Consider the following 22,186-nt stretch of genomic DNA (forward strand, 5'->3'; position numbering starts at 1 on the left):
TAGCCAGCAAATAGAGCTATGTAAATAGTACCTTGATGGAAACAATGCTACTAGCTGTTTTTCAAGATGGTCTACAACTTTTACATTGACAGTTTGTTCTTAAAGTCAATAACTACAGTTATCTAATTAGGCTTAAATAATTAACTTTGAAGAATGAAAAATACTGCAGACTAGGCCACGCGACTCTGAACAACCACTAGTTCAAATATGCAAAGTGCACAGAGAAAAAAAATCTACTCAAGCATGACCGATGCTAGAAAAGAAATTTAAAAATTGTACTCAGTTGAACACGTACCTGTTCGTTGCAAAAAAATAACAATTCCTGTGCATGTCCGCGTCCTCATTCTCGTGCCGCTGTGCCCCTTCACCTGTTATTCTTTTCAGCCCAGCTCGTTCGCCACTGCCGGACCTCGGATGAAGTACAAACCTTGTGTGGTCCGACCAGCCGCAGTGGCTCAGCACGGGCAGGCGTGGGATCATGAAGGAGCATTATGATTTAAATTAATCCAGAGCCCTCCCACTGCAGCCGACATGCATCTTTGTTCAGGACTTTATATCCCAATTACCACACCATACCATACCAGTCCATTACTTGACTAATTATAATTCACTTAGGCATCATCACAATGTCAACGCCTATGGTTTGCCCGTAAACGAGGCCAATCAGGTATCTAGAATAGCATAAGCACTGTTAGAAACCTTGTCTGCAAAACCTAGTATATGCATGTAACATCAATAAAAAAAAACTCGGGGAGAGAGCAGAAACACTCACTACTATCAATTGTGCTACACATATAGGCTGTGCCAACGCAGACAAACCTTGCTATAACAAAACGGTTCATAATGAAATAATGTTATAACGAAGGAAAGCCATTGCCCTTGGAAGCTCCCATAGAAGCCCATGAACTTGATATCTCGTTTTTACAAAGTAAAATTTTCCTTTAAAGAGATGTAATGAACCTTCAAGAATTCTGCCGTTCAGCAGAATATGTCGATTTGTAACGACGCGCAACTCTTACGCACCGAGTAGACGCGCAAGACTGAAACCATTGTGCATAAGCTGCTCTGTTGAGCAGCACACAAAAACTTATCCCACCACAAGCGTGGCCTGCGTGAAGCATTTGTCACAGCAGTTTGTCAACTTCGCCGCGTGGTTTGATGCTGGCGTTCCTTTCTTTTCACATGGCCAAGCGTTGAAAAACGAAAGCGCAAAACAATGCCAGTTGACGAGAAGACTATCCTCCAGTCCATGGGACTGCCATATGCATTCTCTATGACGCTCGTGTCATTCACAAGTGTGAATGTCATAGTGAAGTGGCGTGGTGTGCGTGCACATGATCTGTGCGGCAAAGCCAACCAAAATGGGTAATCTGTAAGAAATCACCATTGCGTGGCCTCTTTTACAGCACCCTGTGTCAGCGTCAGCACCTAGAAAAAGGAGCTAGATATTCTGAATAAGTATCTCCTATCCTCTACGACATTCTATTCGTCCAAGACTCACTTTCTAGCACGAAGCGTTTGCGGCTCAGAGGTGGATGCTCGGTGCATGCGTGTTGAAGGCTTCCGCAACGCACACCGGCGGCACACTAAACACTAGCCATGCTGTCCTCGGAATGTACAGCGTCAGGTAAGCCCGTTGGCAAGCAACAGTTGCAACCAAGGTGGTGTACCCCTTAACGAAGCAACGGCTACAACAAATAAATCGAGGGGCCCCTTCGACATCAATATAAAGAGGTTCAACTGTATCATGTTTTTCTGAATAACAGATTGCATATTGAGGTGTTGATTTAATTATATCATGCAGACATGTGCTAGTATTTGTATGTGAGGGTTTGCATGTGTTAAGCATAACAAGCATATTCTAAAGGTCACAAAAAGAAGGCAGTGGAGTGCGTGAAAGTATTACATGAGTAATGTGACATATTTATTGCACTTTAACAGCCTATCAACAAAATACAAAAATTTATTGTGAATATCATAGTGTACAACATTATTTGCGAGTACAAAACAACAATAACAATAACGAAGCTCACAACTAAAAAAAACGGAAACGCTCACTTTGGCCACAGTTGACAGCGCCAGGACATTAGCGATGGGGTGGCTTGGATAAGCAGAAAGTGGGAAGGGAGTCAGATTTGGGGCATGTACCATGCCTGTGTAAAAATTTACTCTTCATGAAAATAAAATAAATTAAATTAACAAAATGCAGCAGTAAGAGCTTCGCATACTCACTTCCAGTGTGGACTTCAATATCGCAAAACAGGGTACAAACGAAGCGGTATGCAAATTGTGCAGCTTGCAGAATTTTTGTGGTGGTGGCTGCCACCCAATGCCTACCCTTGGCACTGTCATTGACTACCGACCATATTTAGCCAACTGTAGTCTACATCAACAAGCCTATTGTCTTTATAACTATTGCTTTCCAGATTTCACTGTCATCTCAACTGTAAGAGCTCTTTAATTGCAGAATGTTACAAAGCATGGTACACTGACTGGTCAAAAACAAAGAAGCATACAAATTGTATCACTGAATTATAATCATCATCATAATCATCATGTCAATTGAGCTCAATGCAGTGCTGCCTATCGGTACACTAATCATGCAACTAAGAAGCATGCAAAGTACAGATGCCATACTCAGCGATGAATGGTATGGTAGAGTACACGCATCTGGCAGCAATGATACTTAGATCATTGCCGGCATTTGTAGAGAAGCCAAAGCTTTAGGGTTTTTACATGAGCTTTACATAAGAGAGAGAGAGAGAAAGACGGAAAGGCATAAGAAACGTTTGAAATTGTTGAATAAAAAGAAATATGTACTGAATGTGTACCTCTGATGTAATGTTATTTTAAGCAACACCTAGGTTGCTACAAAGTGCTGATGCCAATCACAGCATTTAGCAACTCTGTGCATGGTTGTGAATTTGTGTCATATTTATGCTGTTACACTGACATTAGCGCATGCAAAAACTCTAGAGCATTCCTTTTGCTGAGTCTGCTGGAGTAGCCAGGTGCAGCCACCAGAAATGCGGAGGGAGGCCGTTAATTCAGACCTCGAGGTCCGAATTAACGAGGTTTTACTGCAGTGACAAAGCAGGTGCTCAAGTGACTCTTCGCACCTACAAATTTCATACACTGGAGAGTCAGCCATTGCAATTAGATAGGAATAGGTGTTTGTGAATGTCACTTGGGCACAGTTGTCCAATATATAAGTAAAATGCAAGAATGCTTGTTGTACAATCAGTTTCAAAAACCACAAACACATAAGGAAGAACACCCACAGACACGGACAATCGTTACTGCCAGTGTCTGCAGCGGTTTTCCATGTCTGTGGGTGTTTCTTTCTTATGTGTTTGTGGTTTCAGCACCGCAGTTACGTCCCAAGAAAGTAATTGCCCAAAAGCTAATCTTAATTCAGTTTCAAACTTGTGTACAGTGCTTGAGTGGCACACAGCCCGACTAACCAAAGTGACCCCTTGTCACAGCTGCTACATTCTAGAGGCAACCCTTGCTCAATTACAAGCCAGGTGGGCGCAAGCATACATATGTCCCCTGCAAACTGCCGGCACCCTTACAGACTGCTGCATAATACTCAATCGCTCTAATACGTTTGATGCTGAATGTACAGGTGAAGAGAAAATATTATGAAGCACGCTTCAGCATTTGAAATTTTCTCATGCATTCCGTAGAGGAGATATCATGGTTAGTTGGGTTCACGTATGAATGCACGAGCAGCATATGTGCTAACATATGTGTAAAGTACAGTTCTTAATTTTCGCTAGGTAAGGTGGGACAAGAATTTGATTGCTCAAGTGTGCTCCATAATATTATGGCTGGGACTGTACACGATGGCCTCTAATAACACAGCATGAACTCTTATCTTAGCGGTAATAAGTTTTGTTTTTCATTTTCTCTTCCTTCCTGCTTTACTTATTTACACAGACTCAGAGTATGGCAATGCCTGCCTTATACTATTCCCCCCCCCCCCCCCCCCCCCCCCGCCCTTTTTTTTCTTGTAGCACTACTACATATCACTAGGAAGCACAATTAATGAAACAGTTATGAGGAAACAGCTAACTAAAGCCCCTCCAGAAGTCGCAGTTTTATAAGGAAAGAGAATATACTATTTCAGCATGTTTTAAATCATGGCAACAGGTGTAGCTCCGTTGTATTTTATGCCACCTTCAAACTTTTGAGGTTTCAGTGTAAAACTACATATAGCAGTCATACAACCAAGTAGACATGCGATAAGCACAGACTAAAAAAAAAAACAAAATAAAAATACAAGAAACATTAGCCTAACTCTGTCTTACTCATGCTGACTTAAGAATTGCTTCCAGCAATGCCTATCTGATTAAATTACAGTGCCAAAATATTCATGTTTAGCAATCACAACCGTGATTCGAATTACATTTTGTTTGATTAAAAAATGGAGTGAATGTTTGGCAACTGCTGAGAATTATATTAAGAAGGGCTTAAATTATGTTTTTCAATAATGCTAAGAAATATGAAAGTATGAACATAAGAAAAATGTGCACAATGAGATCCTACACCTTTTGCACTGTGTCCAACATAACTGCACCAGTGGTTCAACACAAGAGTTGTAACCGCCAGTGATCAAAGGCACACAGCAACAGTTTGCGGCAACTTGAATTCGTACTCAAGAGTCCTTTTGATGTGGTCCCTTATCACAATGCACAGACCTCTCAAGTCTTGAAAGCATGCCTCCTCAAAATTTTCATTAGACTTTACAGAACCAGTTGAAAGAGAGCAGTGAAGATGTTAAGGTCGTGCATGTAAGTGAAGTAAATGCCATGTCATCAAAGTGACATCAGTTTACGCGGGCACACTAAAACAGCCTACCAACAGCGGTGGTTACAGCAGCAGCTGTGAGGTCAAGGAAATCAGAGAAGAGAGTAATCCCAGCATCCCGTTGTGCCATGGCCTCAGCTTGCCTGCCCAGAGGAACTGCCATGGTAGCCAGCTGATGGCATTGATGAGGTCAGCAATGTTCCTCATAACGCCCAACAAATGACCCAGCTGCTCCCTTGCTAGAAGATCACGCTCAACCCTGGAAGAATTGAATGCGTATATGCGTTCCATTTGTTTGTGGCATGGAATGACATGTACAGCCGTGGTGAAAGGTCCTTCAGGCCATAGGGTTTGCTTCTGAGTTGTGAACTCAGGCAGTTATGGCACACCAGATGTTTCAAGGGCCAGAAGACAAAGAAAAACTCTTGTTCCTATCCCTCTTAGACTTTCCGAACTTCATGGGTGCCATAAGTTACTGGTTATTTGGCTCAAAGCACACACTGCGGCCTGAAGACATTGCAATAAAAGCCCTATGCCTCCTGCAGATCTCTTCTGATTGACTGAGTAATCGACAATTTATTTTACTTGCATTAGACAAGGAACAATATGGAAACAAAAGACAACACTTATGCTTGACTGTGGCTTCTGTATATACTAATAATTATACAAAATGCATATTATCAATTGTTAGTAGTTTGATGCCTGTGATCACAGAAAATGTGCAAGGAAGAATTTCTTTCAACAGACAAAAATTACACCAACATTTCACAGTTTCATAAACAGTATAAACAAAAATTAACTAAATGATTTAGGAAGTAAATAAGTACATTATGAGAATTTAATGTTATTTGCAGAGAAAAATATAGAAATACATGTCTAATCAAAAGCACATAGATCAATGCTCATACAAAAGGAAATAAATATTATTTCCGATATTAATTCTATAAACTGCTAATGTAGTCAGTAAAACGTTTTACTTGATCGTAAATTTGTGCTCTAATTTTTTTTTCGCTTAATTTCTTTTTAATTCTTTTCTGGCAGTACAGTAACCGAATAGAACAGGCCACCATCGACATTGTGCACAACTTCATATCAGCCCATTTCAACTCAGTCATAGAAAAAACACAGTGATTGATGCAATAGCCAGATTCATTGCACACATATTAACCCATCCAAGAAGCATTTGAGAAACAATAAACAAAAATTGAGCAAGAATAAAATGCTTAAACTGCTGTGGTGACAACATAAACATCTCCGCAATCCATAATATTAACTTCAGTTTTTTAACCCATGTATACTGAAATTTTAGGTTTTTTAAACAATAATTTTTTATTATAAAACATTTATTTCACTTCAAAATTATTCTTTTATTAGTGAAAATATTTTTTCAACACATAATTCTTGATTTTGAGCTGTCCTACAATAAACGATACTAGGAAAATTCCAGAAGTGTGACTTGTTGGGCAAGTTGATCCATAATAATAGAGCAGCGCATAACAAGACAGGACAAAAGGAGGGACACAGAACTACACGAGCGCTAGTTCTGTGGTCCTCCTTATGTCCTGTCTTGCTACGCACTGCTCTATTATTAGGAAAATTCCCTACCTGTTACATACGTAAAGCTTCAAACATTATACATTAACTGTAAAAACATTTCTCACCAGGCACGGTGGTTTCCTAATGACAATGTGCAAATATATTTGGTTTTTCTTACAGAATTACAATTAAGTCGATGGGGTTGAATTTCTGAAATTACATTCAGAGAAGACTGGCGAATTTTTCTGAATGCACACGATGCACAAAAATGAATGCACGCAAAATAACCCTTGCACAAAAGTTTGATCCTCTTGAACCTATGCTAGCGAGCCCAAGCTTATATAGAATAAACTTTTAGAGTTACAGCGCGAAAAAGCGGTACTCTACAAGTAGGATGCTAGGCATGTATCAGTTAAGGATGGACATTGTGCAGTGGTTTTCACAACTCAAAGTTGGATGCTTTAATTGATGATTTCAGGCGTTTCTTAGCCACAGTACAAAACCTCACAGACTGTTTTAAACAAAAATTTAGAAACGTCTTGCACACCAAACATTTCCTTTCAGAATGTTTCTTGTGTAAGTGGTTAGGTGTTAACTAGCAGATGCACCAAAGCAATCCTACTTGTTTATACAAATTACATTTCACTCTTTATTTATATCTCCTTTACATAAAGCTTGCATCGTTTAACCCTTTGCAGCACGGCGTCCATGTTTGTGCAGGTGACTTTTTATAATTTTTCTCGAAGTGTCTAGCATTATATTCACGAAGTCAGTGGTGCCACCTATATTTGAAATCCCTGCTGGACAGATTGGTAGGGCCATTTCGTGTCTAGAAAAAATAATCGCTTTTCAAAACGAAAAATATAGATGGATGCCACGAAGTTCCATGGCGCACCTATAGGAGGCGCTGTCTGGTGCTGTCACTTGCGTCTCTGATGCAGTGGAATGTTCTACTAAAGGACACTGCACCCGAGTTTTCAATCCAGACACAGCTTCGAATGATATAGAAAATAATTAATTGGGAAAAAAATGCGTATGTCAGATGAATAAGGTTGCAAATCTGCAAGCATGGAAGTGTGTGGCATACTCTAATACCCAAAGTTTTTGAGCCATTGATAATGCTTGTGTGAAATAGGGGGTTCTAAATATACACACACAAATTTTCAGATTTTTCTCGATTGTAGAACGCTACGCGTGCCTGCAAGAGTTAACAACCCTTTACAGCATTAAATAAGATTAAGAAATAAGTATGCCAGTTTAGATCGACGAAGAAAACAACTTTAATAGCAACAGCCCAAAATGGGCTAGTCTAAATGCCAAAGAAGCAGATAAATGGACCTAACTCGGAAAATGCAACTAATATGTCGTGAATAAAAGCACATCAACACCAACCTTGTACTGTCACCTTTAATGCTTGATAGCTTTTCTCGTTTCTGTTGCAGGAGGTTAATGGTGCGAAGTGACCTGTAATAATTAGAAAAAAAGATGGCAACACATTAGAAATGAGGTTACTCGGTTGCTCATTGTGCAGGAAACCGTGCCAAACTAAGCACTTCATCCGTCTAGTCATTCCTTTGTGTCCGTCTTCATCTTTTCAAAACCAGTTTGGCACGGTTTCCTGCAGAAAGATGGTATCTTATGTTCAGTTAGAACAAATTTGTCTTAGCAGATTATATATGACCAATGAATGTGACAGCTGTGAAGGGTATGTGTATGTAAAAGAAAATAATGAGAAAATGTGCAAAGACAGTGCAACATGATTGAAAACTTGGACACATGAAATAAATACTCAGTGCAAAAGAATAAGTGAAACCAGAGCAAAAAGGAAATTGAGCCCCTTCACATCTTTTCAGCTGATTGTTAATCCCAGAAATGCATATAGAGTTTTAAAGTTTCTTCAACTTTCTTGTTGAGTGTGCAAAAATGTGGAATCAACACACATGCACTGATGAAGGGTCTAGCCAAGCTCTATGCATATTAGAACAAAATTTCATTTCAAATTGGATGCACAGTTTAATCTTTATTAATTGAAATCTCAGTACACAGTGCTATAATAGCCCTACAGAGTGTTCAATACACTGCACATAGAGTTACCACAAACCATAGCCTTGCTTGAAGCATTCAGGAAAACACTGTCAGTCACTGACTGTTTCAAAAGCATAGGATAACTGTACTTGTCCCAGTATTTCGATACAGTAACAAGCTCTTGATCAGGTTTCAGACAGCAATGAAATCCACAAAATGCTCTTGTCTGGATCATTATCATCATCAGCCTGACTACGCCCACTGCAGGACAAAGGCCTCTCCCATATCTTTCCAATTAACCCTATCCTGTGCCAGCTGCGGCCACCCTATCCCCACAAACTTCTTAAATTTCATCTGCCTACCTAACTTTCTGCCGCCCCCTGCTACGCTTGCCTTCTCTTGGAATCCAGTCCGTTACTCTTAAGGATCATTGGTTACCTTGCCTTCGCATTACATGCCCTGCTCAAGCCCATTTCTTCCTCTTGATTTTGATTAGGATGTCATTAACCCATGTTTGATCCCTGGTCCACCCTGCCCTCTTCCTCTCTCTTATTGCTATACCTATTATTTTTCTTTCCATAGCTCGCTGCACTGTCCTAAACTTAAAGGGACTACGTAATAAATTAATTGAGATTACGTAAAGCAGACGAGAGATAGGCATTCGATCACTCGTCACCCCAGTGCAAGAATTTTTGAGCTAGCACCAATAACAGCGAAGATATAGACGATTAAACATTTCGCTCCTCCTCTCCCCCCTCAACTCGAACACGAGGAGCACCAGAAAAAAATTAAGAAAACAGCTCTGGGACTGGGCCCTGCCCATGAATACGTCATCCGCTGACGTTTATTTAGCAACTTCCAGTTGTCGCTCCTAGCCCCCCAGCAGCAGCGTCGGCGGCGTGGCGGCATCTCTCCGGTCTCTTCGCCTTCCTGGATTGCGGCGCGCGTCGGGTTTCTTTGCTTGTTATCTGTGGTAATTAGCAGTAATAAACCCGGACCTCGAGGTGCGACTGATCGCTTTTACGGCCGCGATGGGCATCGAGCCCTATGTGTGCGCACGAAGAGCTGTGCAAGTGGCTCCGGAACTTCCGACAGAAGGAGGCGGCAGAGGAAAACTGAAACCATATGCGCAAAGGCAATGCCCTGGCTCGCGCTTGCCCAAGAGGGTTGCGCGGCGGCGCGAGCAGACGATTTTCATGGCTACCGGAAGTGTGCCCGTGACGTCGTGGCTGCCATGGCTCCAGCGAATGAGAGCGTGTGGTGGCCTGGCGACATCATGGGTAGTGTGACGTCTTTGTTTCATGATTCTAGTTCCAAAATCGGTCACTACGAGCACACCAATCGGCCCGCGAATTTTAAAAAACATGGTTTTTAGAAGTTCATAATAAATTGCCGGCTCAGTTCTGAAGACTCATACTTGGTGTGAATGCTTCTTAGCATCATTTCTAAGCATTGAAAACATTTACAAGTGACTTTTTATTCATTGCATAGTCCCTTTAAGTTGAACCCTTTTCGTTAGCCTCCACGTTTCTGCCCCATAGGCAAGTACCGGTAAGATACAGATGTTATATACTTTCCTCTTCAGGGATATTGGTAAACTGCAATTCATGATCTGAAAGAACCTGCCAAGTGTTTGGTTAAAACGCTTCAAATAGATGCACCCAGTTCAAGTTGTCCACACACAATGGGAGTAACATGGGCTGTTATAAAATCAGCAGACTCGAATATGATCACGCCAATTTTGGCATGGTCACATTGACTTTTCACTCTGTTTTTCAGCTGAATCAGAGTAGTTTCTTTAACCCTCTGCCACTCATTTTTCTCTCTGTATATGTGCTTGACACATATTAGGCAGAGTTATAGAGAGGAAGGAATCCTTACCTCATGACCACAGATAATATGCAAGAGAAATACCATGAAATGAACAAGAAAACCTGGTAAAAACAAAGAACAAGACCAGCTGAAGGCTGCCTCGGTTGGGCAACCGAATTAACAGGAGTAATCCGAGAAAAGCCTCTCTGTTTACAAACAAGCAACATCTCTCACATGTCATGCTGGGGTGGAGGACAATGAGGAGTAATTAAAGGGACCGAACACTACCCAAAATGTGTAATGAGATTATGGGAAAACGAAAAGATTGTGCCTCATATTCTAAGAAATCAGTACTGCATTATCGAAGAAATAAAAATTCGTAATTTCCATTTGCCATTGAAAATCGCATAAAAAAAGCCATGCATCGCATAAAAAGCACAAAAAGCAATCGCATAAAAAGCGGTGAAACCCGCCATTATCGGTATATCCTACCACAGGACCATATTTCTATAAAATATCGGTGATTTGTTTTACGTGCACACTGTATTTTTATTTCAGGAGTATTGTCATGTTTTATTATAGTTTATACTCTATCCAGTGTGCCCTTCAATGAAAAGCAACGCTCCCTTCGCATCGTTGACCATGAGCTTTTAGCTTTTGCCACTACATGGCACCACAGTGTTTTGCATTTCTTGGACGGCGCGGAAACCATGGTCCCTTAACACTTTCATCGAGGAGGCGCACATCACTATGCCCTAACAGCTTTGGGTATGGAAATGAAAATAGATGGTATTCTATTCTAAAAATGTCTAATTACTATCTGGCAGGTGAGATTTTATTAGTTCCAGGTACAGCACGTTTGCCGACAAGCAACTGTCATCGCACTCGCTGATCATGGTTTCCAGCATCGGGATACATAAAAATGGGCACATGCACTGGTTGAAAAATTCTTGGTAAAAATCTTCTACAGCACTTCCAACACAACTGTTGCAGAGTCCAGCACATTAGACAGCACACTTTCCATTGTGAAAAAAAAAAAAAAAAAATCGGGTGCTTAAAATTCAGTGTTTGGTCCCTTTAAACTTCACTTCGATAGATTACCACACTATCTCAGCCAGAAGATTACTTTTTATTGACACCTGTGCATTCATCACCTAGAAATGTTCACACTCGCAAACTAAGCATCAGGACGAGAGCCAAACAAAAAATTCACGACGCGCGAGTGCACAAGTGCAAAGCAGTGAAGAATACATCCCCTTTGGAAGTGGTTATGCATGACAGCAAGAACATTTTGTCATGCACTGCCAATTTTAGATCCAATATGTCTCGGTCCTTCTTAGACAGTCAGGTTATTCCTTGGTGTGAAAGGGTATATGTGACAATGTGGATGCATCGTGGAAAATAAAAAACAGAATGGGAGAGCACACCAGTCAGAGGCATGCCGGGAGCTTGTCGTGGTTGCCCCAGGGTGCCATGGGCCCGCAAATAACAGCGACAATACACAGACCCTCACAGATGGTTCAGCTGAATGGAGGGAAGCATCTTTGGGGCTCACCTCTTGGTCTTCCCGAAAACAAGACGATAAAAGTTGGGGGCACCGCCTTTAAGGGTATGACGCAACAGCAGTTCCTCATGCCCACACAGACACGAAAACTGTTTCCTCCTTCACAATCCCAATCATTATGTGAAAGACCACATGACATACATATAAAGTCTCACGTTAACGAAGCCGAACGAACGTACCTGTGTGGCGTAGCGGTATCATGTCTGACTCGCAACCCGAGGGTCAGGGGTTTGATTCCTGTGTAGACTACATAGCTGCGGTTAGTACGAATACAGCAATGGGTCTGCGGCATAGCAGCTTGAGAGGCGACGCTTGTAAGGTGAATCGTCGTCTGATCCGTGTTTATTTAAGGATGAGGAGGAAGACGGCGGCCGACAGCCTGTGCGCTTGGCGTGTTGCTCGTGGCTGCTTCGACGGCTGAGGATCACCTTTCCAACCAATCCGGATTCTTCCGTTATGCCGACACTGTCTTTTCGGCAACACAGGGCCCTTATGCTATCGTGTAACTTCGTACAAATCCCATGAAATGCGTACTGTGCATTTCTGCTGCTCTACAGAGCATGTGGAACTGACGCGAGGAGTTTCTTTTCTTGTCCCGATTCACAGCAGGGCAAAGTCGCACTTGCTTTTGATGTTGCGTTTTTCTCTCTCTCATAGTTTTGTGGAATGCCCAAACTAAAGAAAAGGCGGAAGAATCAGCTATTGGCTGGCAGACAAATTTAACAGGATGGAATGGGTGCACGCGAGTAAAGCATGGGAGGATGGTTTGGTGGCAGCCGGGTAGGTCGGTCGAACGTGGAAGGCGGTTGGTTCAATCCCATGAAGTTCAGACGAAGATTCTTCAGTAGTGCCCAGATGGATCAGTCATTGTCCAGAGTCATAGTTAACTTTTGAAAAGAGTATTTTGAAAATGTGAATGTAGAAATCACTGAAGCAGCAAGAAGGTTACGGTAAAGACAGGGAGTCCGAAGTGATTCTGCAAATGTTAATATGAGCCAGTTTTGTACATAGACTAAACCACTTATCTAAGAAAGCCTTGGAAAGCCTCACGTGCAGGAGACCTGCACACCGATCTGAAACTGCCAGTCGCAAAGCCCGTCACCAGGGTTCGTCGCGCGACCTGCCCTCTAACCCTTCACCTCAAAGTCTCATTCGCCATGGTACGAGGAGAAAAAGACTGCGACTGTAGAATTCAAGAACCATAAACATTGATGCAATGAATGCATTGACTGATGCTGTTAATAGGCAGTGAAAACAAAAAAACTTGATTCTGAGAACATCTCACAGTAACATACGTTCAGGATAAGCTGCTCACCAAGCGGCTGTTGACTGCTGCGACGATCGAAGAAAATAGAAAAAAAGTCATCTCGGCCTAACCGTCCACTTCTTCGGGCTCAAATTTCGCATAGAGGTGGCACTTGCTGCAAGCCCTGGCGTGAAAGCAAGGATAGGACGTGTTTCTAAGCTTGCCTGTTTTGTGCTATCTTATGTTTCAGTAGAGTATTTGCCTTATTTCAGTCAGAATTATTTGAAAATCTCCATCGTCTACAATGACGGCAGAACAAAACAGCAAGCTTTCAAAGCAGTTGTACCAGTAGCGACATCTGCGCCCACCGGAGAAGCGAGCGCTCTTCCTTTAGCTACCGTTGAGGCTGCGGCGAAACGCTAGGTGGAGAAAGCGGTTGCGCGGTTGGTTTGAAAATGCTTCCTCGAATACTGTATCAAAACTAGGCGCAGAAAACATATTTTGCAAGCGACTGCCCCCCTCCCCGCACCTTGCGTTTCTCCGTAGCCTTCCTGCATAGTAGAGTGCTCATTCGTCCGGAGGGTGCATGATAGCTCTACCAGCCTCAGTGCTGCGAAAGCTTGCTGTTTTGGTTTGCCATCGCCGCAGACGATGAAGATTTTCGATTATTTTTGACCGAATCAGACAATTAATCCACCCAAACGTAATATAAAACAAAAAATGACTATAAAATGCCACCACTGTGCGAAACTTGAGCCCGAAGAAGCAAGCAGTTAGGCCGAGATAATTTTTTTCGATTTTCTCTGATCGGCGCAACAGTCAGTACGTTCCAGAGAAAAAACTATTCACCGACAGTCACCAAACAACATGCAAAACTGGTTTCATGGCAAAATGCAGTAGGCATTCGCACAGTACTTAGGACCCCTTTACAGTTTGTGCAGCTCCTCGATGTGTTAATTCTGTGCATGTGGGCCAAGTGAACCCCAATAGATGACACCATCCCCCCACACCCCCACCCTAGCAGACCACCAGAGTTGACATGTGCGCTATTGTTTCAAGAGACCACGCCCCCCCCCCCCCCCCCAAACATGGCTCACGGTAAAACACTGGCCCTATGTAATCTGTGTAACATTAATAACCTGCTTTGTTAAACTAATTACAACATATTTATTTGCACTTTTCTAATTTTGCAAAAAATACAAAACAAATCATTCACACTATATAGATATAAACCAGTGCCTCGAAGCTCTGTACAATCTTGTAGCCAGCTGTTTGCTTAACAAACAAAAGAAGAGCAATCACCCTGCATTTTAGTATTTTTTCCACACCTCATTATTTCATGCTATTTCGAGCAAATATGCAAATGCACCAAATTCCCAGTGCTCTGTTCTTCTGTTGTAGCCAAATGGTAGACAAACAATGAAGGAATAAACGGCTACATATCACGATACCATTTTCTTACTCATGCCTGTTGCTATGACATACCTGGCAATGCCGCAGTACAAAGAGAAAGCCCACAAGACTGTGCCAGCAGTCTCCCACCGGCCGCCATCAAGTGAGATAATTTGTTTGTTGCACAGCCACGATATATGCTCAATAGGATAAAAGGCCTGGTCGGCAACGTTCTTGAGGACTCCCAACACCTGGAGAGTAGAGTCATTTTCCTGCAAAATGATGGAATAACAATTAACACAGTATCTCACGCTGGTTGCCATTGGATACTATTTTTAATATGCTGCTCAAGCAGGAGATAAGGAGGTGCCTGTACTAGGTACCACAAAAACCTGTCATGTTGGTCCAAAAACTTTACAGGAGTGCAATGACAACGGTTAGAAGCTGTGCGGGAGAGAGAGAAAGCTTTGAGGTTAATGCAGGGTTGCACAAAGGGGTTGGCACTGAGCCCATTTCTGTTTAACCTCATGATGGAAGTGCTGAAAGATGAGGTTAGGGACCAAGCAACTCTGGACCATGTTGTACTCCCAACAATATCATACTTTTGGCCGAATCAACGGAAGCAGCGGTGAAGAAAATGGAGAAGTGGAGGACAGCAATACATGTCCAGCTCGCCAAGCGATTTCTGGGGATAGGGATTTCTGAAGAACCCTTGGCACCCCAGTGCCCAAGAATGGAGAAACTAATTCAGAGGTTCGGTGTAGAATACAGGTGAGATGGAAAAGCTGGAGAGACATATGTCAGGAGCGCTATGTGATATAGGAGGGTGCCCCTCCGGCTAAAGGGGTAGATTTTTAAGACGGTGGTGAAATCAGCCTTGATGTACGCAATGTCAACAACTCTGGAGAAAAGGAATGCAAGATGGTAGAAGCGACTTGAGATGAGAATACTTAGTGGGATGTGTGGTGTCACCAGCAGAGACTGAGTGCAGAATGACCAAATAAGGGACACAGCTAAAATGGCAAACATAGGGGCAAAGCTGAGCCAAGGTTCCCCTGGTATGGTCATGTTCATGATGAGGAGGGATGGAGAGTATGTACTACATCAAATGCACATGAGGACAACCAAAAGGAGGTGGAGAGAACCGGTTGAGAGAGATCCTTGGGAAAAGAAGCTGTAAGTGAGAACGGCCCAGGTCAAAAAGAGGTGGAGGGTGTTCATTAGATACAGTGACTCTCCAGAAATAAGTGGGTAAGCTGAAGGAAGAAGACACTACGCACAGAGGCTGATATTGCTTGACAATCAACATGAAATCAATTCAAGCAAACCTTAATGCCCTTTGAAATAAACAGTGCAAAACCTATTTACACATTTCTGATTAACCTACAATGCTAGCTTTCAGTATATCAGTACCTTAAAATTCAAGCAGGGCACTTGTTGAGCCTATTGAAAAAAAAAGAAATTTTAAATTGGTGCTGTACAGATTATTTATTCCTGACAGCGATAAGTAATGGAATAAACTTGTCTGTGCTAGCTATTACTTCAGAGTCACATAGGAAATTTAGCACCTGTGCGCTCTGCTTGAATTATTAATTTTGGTTAGCTCAGCGGCTTCCCATTTTTTTTTTACTTTCTAGCTCGATGCAATTTAATTTTTCATTTATTCCCCAAATTTTACCTGACTCTCCAGCACGCCGCAAATTCATAAAAGATTAACAGATCGCCGTTTGCGCGATGAACTCTATGGTTCATGTAAAATGAAGCACCAGTGCCAAGGTTATTTGAAATTTGACAATTTTCTTTTTTTCTGCTAGCTAATTCTAACAATACAGAAGTGCAGTCAGGCTCTCGAAATTGTATTATACTTGCCGAAACCACGACAAAGCAGGTCGTGGCCGAAAGAATACTTATGCGATTTCTAGGCAGTATACGAGCAAACTTTATCTTCAGACTCAAATGAATAGTTCGTGCGTGATGTTTGCCGAACCGGAGAGGCACCTCGAAGCAAGGGAAGTGGTTTTGCATGGTTTACGCAAGAATCAGTAGCCTGCACACTCACCTGCTTCCCAAGACCGTAAGATAAACTGTATTGCAACATTGGCCAGTCATCGAGAAGCCTGCACACAACACGGCAGTGGCTGAACTCCGAGCTTGCGACTCGCAACTTTCGCGATAAACTTCCTTTCGTGAGGCCGCTGCTCAAAAGGCAAGCGTAGCCCAAAGTCCGAATGATTACGTCCCGTCCTCCGTGAGTCTGCAGCATTTCTTCAAGGCTCTTCATTGCCGGCAACTAATATATGAACCGAAAAACGAAACTTATTTTGACAACACGTGCAACTGCATGTAAACAAGTGCGAACATCTGTAGAAGCGCATGGATACAAAAAAATAAAGCGAATTAGACCACAACGTCTCTTACTATCTCAACAACAGACATTGTTGTTAATCATTTTTAAAGAGCATAATTGTTAGCACCCTCTTCAGACCAAACAGTTCTGTCTTCTCAAACAGCTATGCTGTTACTACAATATCCTGCACTATTTTTAAGAGCGCATCTCGGAGTACACATTTGGCGTTGGTGCTGCACCGCCGCTGAACTGGTCGCGCCGTGTCGCCGCCGTTTTTCCTGTTCGTGCGACGCTACGCGGCTCAATCTGCTTAATCTTCTCAACTTCCTGGTGTTTCTTGTTTGCAACTAAGTAATCATGGTGAGCGATCACATTGTTGTTCATTGCCACAAATCGCTGATAAGTCAGCAAAGAACAGGATTTGACTTTTCACAGTAGTATTGTTCGTTCTGTCAAACGACTTCGGGCTGTGTAATGCATCGCTGCTTTCGTTTTCCAGGCGAGATATTTCAGAGAGCAAGATATTGATGGTAAGAACCGACCGTTATATCCTGAATTGCATTTTTTGCAAAATGCTTACTGGTAAGCGACCGAGCATGAACCGTCGTGATGTGGCAGGTAGTCGAAACCTAATCTAACAGAACCAAATGTGCTGCCTGTTGAATATTTCAGAGTTCCGGGATTGCTTCTATTTGAATGCCCATTCCGGACAAATTCGCACCCTTGATGAGCTTACTCTAATCATGCGATCTCTGGGGCTGAGTCCAACCATCACGGAGCTCAAGAAGTATTACAAGGACAAAGGTAAGTTAAAACGGCCGGCCGCTTTTGTATACTTGAAGTGTTTATTTATCGTGTATACTTTTGTTTCTTCTGTGCGAAAAGGACGAAGTAAGGAACACATTCGACGCGCAAAAATAAACCAATGTCTGCCTAGCTTTCTAAGTGTACCTATCTTTTGTTTGATTTTTCAACGCACCATGACCCACCGTGGATATGTGCCATTCCAACAGTGGGCAACAACAATAACAAGCGCGCACTAGAAACGAAGTAATATGAACCAACGAGCCTGGCAAGTTTCATTAGAGCTCGTGTTGACCATATTGTAACACTGCAAAATGTGTGAATGAATTTGCCTCTTTTTTGTGTGTGGTTTTAGCCATTGCCTTGGCAGTTTTGCAGGCTTGGCTCTCCTTCCAAAACTAAGCCGAAAGCTCAGACATTTTTGCTGCTCTGTACTGACTTTTATTGTGAAATACAGCAAAGTTGTTGGGCTCGATCATCATATAGTGGAGCAGCTGTACAGGCGTTCATGACTGTCTCAACCATCTATGCAGGAGGAAAGATCTCGTTTGCAGATTTCTTAGAAATCATGCACGCACACAGTGAGAAAGAAAGCATTCCCGACGAGATTGTCAAAGCCTTCCGAGCCAGTGACAAAACTGGATCTGGTCAGATTTCTGGAAGGGAACTTCGTCGTATTCTCCTAAACTGGGGAGAGAAACTTACACCTCGTGAAGGTGAGCTGTTTTCCATCAGTCCAACTTTTGCTTGCAATTATTTTCAACATAGACTGGATGCACTTTACGGTTGCCAAAAGTCATCATCGCCGCCATGGTGGCTCGGTAGTTATGGCGCTTGGCTGCTGACCCGAAAGACGCAGGTTCGATTTCGGCCGCGGCAGTCGAATTATGATGGAGGCGAAATTCTAGAGGCCCGTGTACTGTGCGATGTCAGTGCACGTTAAAGAACCCCAGGTGGTCGCCATATTTCCAGAGCCCTTCACTACGATGTCCCTCATAGCCTGAGTTGCTTTGGGACGTTAAACCCCAAAACAAAACAAACAAAGAAGTCATCATCAGCAACAGCAGCCTGACTACTCTCATCATCAGCAACAGCAGCCTGACTACTCCCACTGCAGGGCAAAGGCCTCTCCCATGTCTCTTCAATTAACCCTGTCCTTTGCCAGCTGCAGCCATCGTATCCCCGCAGACTTCTTAATCTCATCCGTCCACCGAACTTTCTGCCGCCCCCTGCTACGCTTGCGTGCTCTTGGAATCCACCTTGAATGTGCTCTACATTCTGAGTACTAAAGGTCAGTGGATGGCAGTGGCATGTGAGGTGATGTAGTGCTTAGAAATGCAGACTTCTTGACCGACACATGCGTCCTCTGCTATATCAAGATGCGCAGCTAGGTGCCTAGCCATACAAGCACAATTCTTGAATAAAGTCCAGCTCCACTGGTACAGGAAACGTATGCTTAGCTACGCCATGCCACTAGAACGGTCCATAACTTTGTGTTGTCAGCAGGACCATGCACATGCCTATATGAAGTGGCCAGTTCATTCCAGGAGTAGTTTAACTAATCAAAGTTTGTAAAGGCTAATGTCTCAGAAATTTGAAAAACACTTGTGTGGAGCTTGGCTCATTCATTGCAACATTTATTCAAAATTGAGTGTCATTGCTATCATTTCAAACCAGCCACTGCTCTGCTTGCTTCAAAGTGGCAGCCACCTGTCACTGTGCTCTGTCACTCTTCAGACAAATAGTGCTGCATGCCACTTACCTTCCTTTTGTGAAAAGTCAACATGTAATGCCTTCTCAGTGATCAAGGGTCTTTGTCAGCTCGCAAGTTCCGAGGCTGCACGTAGGCCATGAGACGCGTCGTAGCCTCTGAATTATTTTGGTCATCTCGAGGTCTTTAACCTGCACTGACATTGCACAACACATGACACTTGCATTTTGCTGGCTCTAAAATGCAGCCACAGTCACTGGGATTTCATTCCACCACCTTGTGCTCAGCACAGGAAAAACGCTTTAGCCACTGCACTACTGCAGTGGTTCCTTTTTCAATAAAATATGGCCTGTACGGTGCATCCGTCTTTATAATAAACTGGGCATGCCAGTTTGCCAGATCTTGCAGTGCTTGTACAGCAGGCTAATGCAGTCTGTAATTAAGTGACCGCTATCAATTGCATTGCAGTAAAAATTGCTTTTGCAACATTGATTTCTAGTTGTGCCATGCTATCAAGGTGACATTAATTTTCTGTAATAAGGAAAAAAACTGGAGGGGACACCTAGGCTCTGCCGTAAGGGTATGACGCGATAGCATTAACAGGATAATGCCCATATATGAGGAATTGGCAATTCTCGAATTTATATTCATAGATCGGTGGGAGTCCTATTACTACCCCTGGAGCAGTGGTGCCGTGTTTAAGCGATGCGCCACAGCCCTGTGATGGCATGTGCTGCCGCCGGTGGGGCTCGTGAGACCCGGTTTGCTCTTCCCAAGCAACCTCTCCTGACCAGTCATTAACTGCCACCTGCCACGGTGGTCTGTTTGCTCACAATCAGATGGTCAGGTTGTGATGATGCCACACAGTCACGTGGCTTAGGTGGCCCACCTAGGTTGCTGGAGCGGTCGGTTGCTTCATGCTCGAAGGCTTCAAACCGTCGCCAATGGCGGACACTTTTTCCTACATGAGTACTAACGCACTTGTGCTGAAGCAAAAACAAGAAAAAAGCTTATCGCCCGGAAGAAAACTGATAGCGCACCTCACACATTCTTCTGTGGCGAGGTGCTCACTGCATCATATTTTATTGCTGCAAATTCATGCACTGTCATTGCTTTGTACTAATGTGGGCATTCGGTTTTTTTTATTTTGCACATATGTACAGATAGTTGACGATGCTCAGTAGCCATTACCTGTGAAGGTCACTGTTTTCTACTAAGGTCAGAGGTACATGTATTCAGGATGAAACATATAGGTGGCTTACTGCTGGTTTCAAGGAGCAAATTTTGTTGTACTAAAGCTAATTTCGCAACGAGATTCGATATCAGTCCCTCTCCGGGATGGTCACAGTTGCAGTACAGAATGTTCCGACCGGCAGAGTGGAACCATTGGACTGTAACGCTGAAACTTGGTGCATTTATTAGACATCCAGTTGAACCATTGCACGTTCCGAGCTCGCATGGGAGTACTATGATTTGGTCAAATATAATGTGATTGTATTTCCTTGCAATGGCAAGGAGTGTCACTAAGCTGGCCCTTTCAGGTAGTGTATATGGTGCATGACGGGAGTCTGCTATAGTCAACTCAATAATTCGAACTTGAAGGAGCCCGAAAATTTGGTCAAATTCAGTCGCATTCGGATTAAGCGAGTTACAAACCAGCAAGAGTTCCCTCTACCTATCAGTTGATGCTTGTGCTTACTGCAAGCAGTGGCAGTGAAAACCACTTTGGTCCCCATTCCTTCATTAAGAAATATTAAGAAATGCATTGTGCAAATAGGCTGCCTTTCCTCCTTCAAGAGTTTTTCATAGATCCACCCGTTTTATTGGACATTTATACTGTGCGGTGGTGCATTCGCAGGTTTTTTAACGAGCATTAAAGGGACACTGAGGAGAACCCTATCAAAATTTTTTTGTTAGCAATATCTGATAGTTCGGCATTTCATGGCTTTGTTGATGCTTTTCCGGGAGCGAAAGATGCATTTATTTCAAAGTAATTTGGATTCGAAGTTGAAAAATTTTTTCCCGCCGCTCCGATTCAAACTCGAGAACTCTTATGACGACACGGAGAACTCTTATCACAACACAGAACGGAGTGACGTGAAACGTGACGTAAACGGAGACTCCGTGATTTCTGGCAGCTAGCGGTGCGGTGCGCAACCTTCCTTTGCAAGCCTCAATAGATTCGTGACATCCATGAAGTAAGGAAAATTCCTCCATGGTGGCGCCTCTTGTCCTAGGAAGTCATCACGCTTGTACTTGCGAGATTGGCCTGTGGCGGCAATACCTGTATTTTGGTTCTTGCTATTTTCTACATTACAAGAGCTTTGTTTTCAGGAAGAGTGGCGTTTTTGTGATCAGGGGCTGGTATTCTATGGATACAAGCCAACTTCAATTTCTCCTCAGTGTCCCTTTAAGAAGAAGCATTTAAGCACTGTGTAAGCAGTAACCACTTTGTCTGCTCCACTCCGATGTGTCGTGGCTTACCCTTTACACCTTGGCTTCTTTCAGTGGACGGCATATTTCGTGAGGCCCGTATTTCACCCAATGGCCCTGTCCAATATAATGACCTAGTGCGGGTGGTCTGTGCACCAGTACCAGACTACTACTGACAAGACACGCTTGCTTGTTTGTTTTTTTGTCATGGTGCACATAAGTGAACGTTGATATTTACATAAATTATTTTTCTATCAGATGGTGGATGCAATAAATATTTTTCTGCAGCAAGCTGCATCTGTGTTGTGATTGTGGTGTTGAAGAATGGGCCATACTTATGAACTCTTGCACTAGCACTGCAACAGCCTGGCATAGTGGATGAAAATCACACGACAGTTTTTTCCATTGCCATCACACCTCATGTGCCGAGATGAATTTTTTTTTGTAACAAAGTCCTGGCAAAACAAATTCATTTTTGCATATAAACATGGAGCTATTGAAATT

General features: G+C 42.9%; 2 protein-coding genes across 3 annotated transcripts; one reads left to right on the top strand and one right to left on the bottom strand.

Moving 5' to 3' along the window:
- Nucleotides 1-1,945: 1,945 nt before the first annotated feature.
- Nucleotides 1,946-16,770, bottom strand: LOC144136387 (peroxisomal membrane protein 11C-like). The gene is made up of 4 exons (XM_077668670.1): nucleotides 16,447-16,770; nucleotides 14,481-14,659; nucleotides 7,741-7,812; nucleotides 1,946-5,071 (listed from the first exon to the last, which is right to left on the bottom strand). The coding sequence occupies exons 1-4, from the start codon at nucleotides 16,666-16,668 to the stop codon at nucleotides 4,876-4,878; spliced, it is 669 nt and encodes a 222-aa protein (XP_077524796.1). The 5' UTR covers nucleotides 16,669-16,770; the 3' UTR covers nucleotides 1,946-4,875.
- Nucleotides 16,771-16,955: 185 nt separating this feature from the next.
- LOC144136388 (calmodulin-like protein 4) lies at nucleotides 16,956-21,973 on the top strand. 2 transcript variants are annotated; one of them, XM_077668671.1, is made up of 5 exons: nucleotides 16,956-17,094; nucleotides 17,234-17,264; nucleotides 17,407-17,538; nucleotides 18,072-18,254; nucleotides 21,758-21,973. In XM_077668671.1, the coding sequence occupies exons 1-5, from the start codon at nucleotides 17,092-17,094 to the stop codon at nucleotides 21,856-21,858; spliced, it is 450 nt and encodes a 149-aa protein (XP_077524797.1). In that variant the 5' UTR covers nucleotides 16,956-17,091; the 3' UTR covers nucleotides 21,859-21,973. The 2 variants fall into 2 exon arrangements, with proteins under 2 accessions (XP_077524797.1, XP_077524798.1); XM_077668672.1 differs by lacking the exon at nucleotides 16,956-17,094 and adding an exon at nucleotides 17,145-17,168.
- The last annotated feature ends 213 nt before the right edge of the window (nucleotides 21,974-22,186 follow it).

Source organism: Amblyomma americanum, chromosome 6 (genome assembly GCF_052857255.1).
Source record: "Amblyomma americanum isolate KBUSLIRL-KWMA chromosome 6, ASM5285725v1, whole genome shotgun sequence".
Lineage (NCBI taxonomy): Eukaryota > Metazoa > Arthropoda > Arachnida > Ixodida > Ixodidae > Amblyomma > Amblyomma americanum.